The sequence below is a fragment of the Limulus polyphemus genome, unplaced genomic scaffold, assembly GCF_000517525.1.
Source record: "Limulus polyphemus unplaced genomic scaffold, Limulus_polyphemus-2.1.2 Scaffold729, whole genome shotgun sequence".
NCBI classification, from domain to species: domain Eukaryota; kingdom Metazoa; phylum Arthropoda; class Merostomata; order Xiphosura; family Limulidae; genus Limulus; species Limulus polyphemus.
The window spans coordinates 117,582-124,777 of NW_013666339.1; the positions used below are offsets into that span (position 1 = coordinate 117,582).

The following is a 7,196-nucleotide window of genomic DNA, read 5'->3' on the forward strand; positions in this document are numbered from 1 at the left end:
AAAAGACGTAGATTTCAGTAAAAAAAAATCAGGAAAAATAAGGATGCATATTCGTTTGACATTAATGTTCTTCCCTTATTTCTAAGTTTGTTTTTTTGTTAACAAACATAATAATATAAAATATTCATTGTGGTAAACGAAATAATATGATTTAAATAAGTTTTTTCTTCCCGATTTATACAAAATCATTATGTAATAACAAAAAAAATAAATAATTTTTTCAAAATCTGTGTAGCTGAATTATAGAAAATCTGTTATTAAAACCAAAACAACTTTTACGAAGTTTACATTTTGCAGGCCTATGTAATTGACTATATGTTGTCAATATCAATTTGCTTTATCTTTCAATTTTTTTGGTGTTTTTTTTCAAAACCAAAAGAACTAATATCTACATGATTCAGATCAACCTCAGCATTTCTCAAATAATTCTAAAAGTTAGGAATACTGTTAACATTTTTTCTAGTAAAAACAGAAGAGAATTTTTAAAAGCTCAGTCACCTCACAATCTTCAAGAAAACCTTTCCATCAGCATTTGAACTCACATGAAAAGTTTAAATTTAAATTAGACACGTGCACATAAATAAGACATTACCCAACATAATGTAGAGATGGGGGTATTGCTGCTCTGATAGACTGTGGTAAATCCATATTGACTGATGAACTCAAGGTACAACTTTGCTGAAGCATCTGGTTCAGTGAGCTACCCACATCAGGATACCCAGTGTTACCATAATTTAGTGTTCTCACAGGTTGAGTACAGGTTTGGGATACACGTTCATTATTGTAAGATGGAGATGATCCAGAGATTAAAGCTGCCAAGCTCTGAACATGGAGAGAATTCTGGAGAAATCCAATATTAAAACCACTAGACTGAGGGTTGGCTAAGAAGCTTTTGCTTTGGAAACCTGCAAGATATTATTTTAAAATGCAGAATTTCTTTTAATTTAACTGTAGCTTTATTTAAAAAACAATTAACTTCAGCATAATTTACCATGCATTGAAAAGTATGTTCAAAGAATGCAGTAGTTGAATACATACAAACATAAGCACAAGACTGTTAAGAATAAAAAAAAAATAGTTGCGTACACTTTTACAGTAGAATTTGAACTTTCTTTGCTATTGAAACAATTAGATTGACAAAACCTCAAAATACCAAATAGTTATAATACTGATAAATACAGCAGTCTTCTTCATGACAACACCTATAAATCTACACAGAAGAATAAAAATGCTGATGACTAAGTAAAATATTATAATTTCTAAGATTAAGTGATATCATCATCTTTAACACTCTAGCTGTCTCATCCAGAATAGTATATTTACAATTTTCAAGGATCAAAACTATTTATCCACTTCACTATGGCTATACAAGCTCTCAAGGCATACATTAGACTCACACATTTGTGAATATCCTCCTCTCATCCACACCAAAAAAAAAAAGGTATAAAATGTCATATCAAATAGTGTAACATCCTCCCCCAAAAAAAAATCACAAGCAATATTAAAAGGTGTAAAGACATTTTAAAAGAATATCTTTAATTGCATAAATGAAAGATAGTATGATAAACATAAAAACCTGAATTTAAACTCAAACCCAAGAATATTCATACAGATTGTTCATCACAGATAAAACATTAATTGGATAACTTGTTTACTTTTTCAATTGATAAAGCCTTTTATAGTCTTAATTATTACAAAGAAAATGTCCCAAATAACTTACTGGAAAGTGCAAAAATAAAAATTGAACATAAGAGATCACTTTAACTAGCCTACAGGTGAAAAAGAATTGAGAGACATGAATCATGTCATAAAAATGTACCTGTACAGGTATTCCTCTCATTCAAACCCAAGAGTTCAACCATGGAGGAAGAATCTGCAATTTAAGAAATTAAAATTATCTGAAAAAAATAAGAAAAATTAATGAGCAAGGTTTAAATGAATTATTTAAAAATAAAGCATTAACAAAACCAGAATACAACAAGACTTGACACCATGACCCTATACAAACAAAGTTCAAAAATTCATTAGGATATATTTATTTTGAATTAAGTCATTTTAGCAGAAACAGAAGCTTGAATAATAATTAATCATGTAAACATCTTGGTCATCATTAGATATCATTTTAACAGCTATAATAAATGTTAAATCAGAGGAATATAAAACCCACAGACATATCCACAGTTTAAACAAAAATAAAACAAAACTAATTTAGCTTTGTTAAAGCTGGCATTACATTGTAATAATTATAATACCCAATGCAAAAAATAAAAGACTGTGGTAAAGTTTAGTAAACATCACAGTCTTATCATTTTCAACTTAATACTTAAAAACATGTGAGGTAGGCTTAAATAATCATATTACAGATAAGATATAGTAGATATAAATCATACTTATCCAATAACTTTGGGATTGCTAAATCAGGGTCACTTTAAACAACACTTCTTTAAAGTACAATAATAATTTATTCTATCAAATCTTATAGAAATATAAACAGTACTTATTCTGAATTTTCATGACTATGACATGGTACAAAAAAAAAAGAAGCAAAAATTATACACACACCTGAACCTTGGTTATCATTTCTAAAGTTAGGCTCAGCATAAGAAGGTAAGTCCAGGGTATTGTCTAGCATCTGATTTATACATTGGAAAATCTCATATCTTCCAGATGCATCACTATTTTGGTTAGATAGAATCTTCCCTTCTGTATCTGATGAACCATGTTGTATCTGCAAGAATATATTTATTTATTTAAGTATAAGATTTAATACTTCATCTTTTTAAATACAACTTCATACTTTTCCCAATGTGAATAAAAAAATAAAAAAGAGGGAGGATATAAAAAAAAATTACCCAACCTACCATAGAGATTTCAAGGTCAGTAATATAGCACTCATTAGCAGCATAAATTGTACAGTAATCAAGTGAATTTTCTTAAAGTTGCATAGAAAATGGATAAACTTCCCTTAAAGTTAAATACACAATACAAAATTAAAATCATTATTAATGTTACCTCAGCAATAGGAGTTTAAGTTATATTTTCACTGATATGTTTTATTTAAGTTTTTATTATATTTATAAGGGTTAATATAGCAGACAATGGTACTATTACAATAAGCCAGTACTATTCCCATCTGTGTGTGTGTGTGTGTGTGTGTGTGTGTTTCACTTGAATTTACCCAGCGCTTTTCCTAAGGATTTTTTGTCAACTGCACAATTTATTTTAACTTTCATCACTTTTTAATACATGACGCCTTATGGAACCTGGTATATACAGGCCTAATAACAAATGATAAAAAAAATAAACGAATATTCTAGTAAATACATCTATTTATCAACTCTGGAATGGAATTTTATAATCTTAAATATATTTTTTTAATATTTGTCCACTTGAACTTACTTATATAGGCGAATTTTCAACTACACAAATATTTTTTACAGGTGCACAATTTGTAATCAACTGCACACTATGAAAATTTCAAATTTACCTACATTATACAGTCTTCATAAGATATTTGACGCTAAGCCTTGTAATTTCAATTACTAATTAATGTCTACAACTTCCATTTTTAAATTTGAGAAACTTAGTGTTTACGTTTTAAAAGCCTTCTGTGAAACACATTTTCAAAATTATGTACTTTAAATTTTAATCTGAACCTTTAACAAGAAAGTTTTTTTAAATATACTTTTAAACTTAGAAGTGTTAGTTTAATTTTATCAGTTTCGAACAAGTATGACGACTCTAATTGACAAAGGGCAATATCAATAATAATACAATTTTTTTTATAAAACAAAAATCAAGCACAGTGAACGAATAATCTATATTTTTACACACACACACGCATATATATAATATGTGTGTGTGTGTGTGTGTGAATTTTTCAAGTACAAGCGGCCTGTGTAAGGTGTTACCGATAGATTGCAAACCAATTATTTCATTTGTCATAGTTTACCTATCATTTTGTGTTAGAAATAACAAAAATTATTTCCTTTTATCCTCCAGGCTGTAAATTTCACTGTTCTACATAACTACATCACTGCAGTTTCACCCTATGCACATCGAACAAGGACGACACGCCGGCTCAAGCACGTGCCGACCCTGCGCCGACAGGGCGGGGCGTAAACATCCATGCCACGTGATATCTGCTTGCTCACTGCAGAGTGTGCAACTTGCCTTACAATACAACTTTCTCCACAAAAATAAGTAATAAAAACACTGTGAATATTTGAATTTCTACAACATACAAACAAAACTTACATTGGGAATTAAAACAGACATTGTTCTTTCCTAATATCAGCGTTCTGCACTGCACTGAAGAATTAAAATCGCTAAAATTAACAAGATATCACAATATTATAAAACACAATTGTGTAACAAGTGACTAGCAGTTTTCCAGTGGGTACTTTCTCAGAACCACTACCAAGTCCATTCAGTGGATCTAACAATAATCGTTTAACAGAATTTTATATCCAAAACAGAATGTACTGACGAAATACATATTTGCATAGCCTTCCTGGTTGATCATTTTACCCGACTGAGTCTTGAGCTCTTCACTCCCATCTGTTCACGTGGAGACTGAACCTGCATACGTGTTTGCGACAGCGGTACGAGTAATCTAGCCTACTGCCCCTTCCGGCAGGCTCTACGTCTGTCTGGTATACCATGGCACAAGACATGAGGCGACGGCCAGGCTGGAAAATGATAGGCTGATCAAGTGAAGGGGGTAGTAACTGAAACTTGTCGGGCTTGTTTGCTTTTTCGAGCTTTTGTCTTGAATACGTTAAGTGCATTGTCTGAAATATTCGTTTAATAGAAAAAGTGACCCATTTAGAATTTTATCACATTCAAATAACTACATTACAACATGCATAGTCACTTTTAATTTTTATCTGTTCTTGTATAAAGTTTGTTTTTTCTTGGTAGTATCGCCAGCATATCTCATTATCCTAAAATATAAAGCCGTATATCAACTGAGATGCCGCCTTGTTTTTACCTTTTGGCAAACATATGTTTTAATTTTCCTCAAATATAATTTTTATCAAAAATTTAAAACGCAATTACTTGAAAAATGAAACACACATATTTGTTGGAAGCCGTAGTGATATATCTGTATGTATTATATGTACTTGGCGTTACGCCTATATTGATATTTTATACTGCAGTCGCAACTCAGAGAGCATGGTAGACACAGACAGTATGCATATAGATAGATGCACTGTTTATTCACATGGTGCATTGACGTCACAACATATATATATTACAATTTTTTCAGCCTATACTTAATTATATCCCAATAAGTTGTATTCGACAAAATTGTAATTAAAACATACGAATTTGAAGATATATTATATGTATTCATATACTATGTCAGGTCTGTCAACTTTGAAATCTCTTTGAGGGAGACTTTCGAAAAAGTAAAATTTTAGCGAACGGCAAACTGCTGGAGCGCTGAAAGAAGTCGCATTCTAAGAGGATCTGGGGGGTATGGTTCCCCAGAAAATTTCTTATTCAATGAAACAAAATGGTGCATTTCTTGGATTAATGTGAAACCGATTTTGACCTGGATTAAGCCTGTCAAACAACCATAATGCTTCATAGAAAACTACTAATTTGACTAAAACGTGAGATTTCTTACTAATGCGTATAAGCGTGAGAATAAGCCCAGATGCATGATTGTTGGTAGCTCTGTTATGTTGAACTGGATCATCAAGGAGTAATGAGGGTCAATGGGCAAGGCTGGTGATACTAAGATGTCGAAATATATAGGACAGAGTCGTGATCACATTTTTTCTTGTTTTCTTTTCATTGTACTAAAATATTTTAAACCAATTTTTGTAAACAAAAGTCATTTTCTATTTTTCTAATTGCCAAAATATTTGAATACAACAAATTGAAAAAAAAAAGGAATAAATCGCTTAGAAAGTGTTCTGAGCATATATTTAGTTTTTAGTGTTAATATGACGTATATATCTAACAAATGATGAAGTAATCACAAAATAATTTTAAATAAGAAAAGTACATATGAGCAATCATATGCTAAGTATGTTTCTTTTTATTATAGTATGTGAATCCGTAAAATTCTAATTATTTAACTTTGTGGACTACCTGATTTCAGATTAAGTAGGTGATTCATTTATGGTGATTCTTTCCCTAATAGAGATTTCCTTTTGGAGAGAAAAAACCGTTAGACAGTTTGTCAGAGCAGATATCTCCCCCACCCACCCACACACACACCGAATAAAAAAAGGAGTAAAAGCTACAATTGGAACCGCTCATTTAGCATACATTTTTAATAAATGAAAGAAGCCTAATTATTCATTTCGTTTTCTGTTTAGAGAGATAAAGATGACAGTTAGAATTATGATATTTAGTAAGAACTTGTTATATCCTCCTTTGTGTTACTGTTTTTTTTTTAGGAATAGAGTTTTTCATAGTATATATCAGTGCATAAACGACAAACCACGAAATGCAGCATTAAGTATTATTACTTTAGAGACAAATTATAACTGTGTCTTCAGAAAAATGACTTAGAACCAGCGTTTCGTATTACGAGTTAGATGAGGACCTTTTTCTAACCTAGCTTTATGGCTGATTTTCAACAGATTTCACAGAACGTTTAAAAAATGTATGGCTATTTTACATCATTAAGTAGCCTAACTGTCTTAAATAGCTCATTACCAACAATAAAAACCTGACAACAGTATTTTCTGTTCTGGTGTGTGTGTGCTTTTTAAATAAATAACGTTTCAAATGAAGGCTGTAAAGTTGATAAAATGTTCAACCTTTCAATAGATAACTGACTCTCTCAGAGACACAGTAGTAGTCTGACAGTGAACGTTTGATATTCAATAGAAAATCCCATGAATCAGGGACGTTGAGTATATTGATTTCTGTTGGCATGGTTGAAGCGTTTCAGTAATTTTTTATACTTACCCTGTCGTTTACAATCAAATAGCCATGGAAAGGTTTAACAAAAAATAGAATTCCTGTACCATGTGAGCATCTTGCAAATAGTTACTTATAATGATTGTTTAAATGTTACTATTGTTTTGTGTTTGATCTTTAAAACTTTTATGTTTTACTATTGAAAAAAATTAGCACCCTAATTTTATATTTTCTTTTGAAAAATAAATTGGCTATATGAATAAGATATTGTTACGTCTCTGGTCGTTAGTTAATTTTCCGTAAAAATTCTT

General features: G+C 30.7%; 1 protein-coding gene across 3 annotated transcripts in view; it reads right to left on the reverse strand.

Moving 5' to 3' along the window:
• LOC106460214 (cytoplasmic polyadenylation element-binding protein 1-like) overlaps nt 1–4,668 on the reverse strand; it is a 20,174-nt gene extending 15,506 nt beyond the window's left edge. The window contains exons 1-4 of one of the 3 annotated variants that reach the window (XM_013919899.2): nt 4,258–4,668; nt 2,563–2,728; nt 1,820–1,873; nt 593–905 (exon numbers count right to left, since the gene is read on the reverse strand). In XM_013919899.2, coding sequence (XP_013775353.1) covers nt 593–905; nt 1,820–1,873; nt 2,563–2,728; nt 4,258–4,278 — 554 coding nt within the window. In that variant the 5' untranslated portion in view covers nt 4,279–4,668. Of the gene's footprint in view, nt 1–592; nt 906–1,819; nt 1,899–2,562; nt 2,729–3,952; nt 4,080–4,257 lie in introns of those variants that run through there. The other 2 variants (XM_022386874.1, XM_022386873.1) reach the window with 2 other exon arrangements.
• Between the last annotated feature and the right edge of the window lie 2,528 nt (nt 4,669–7,196).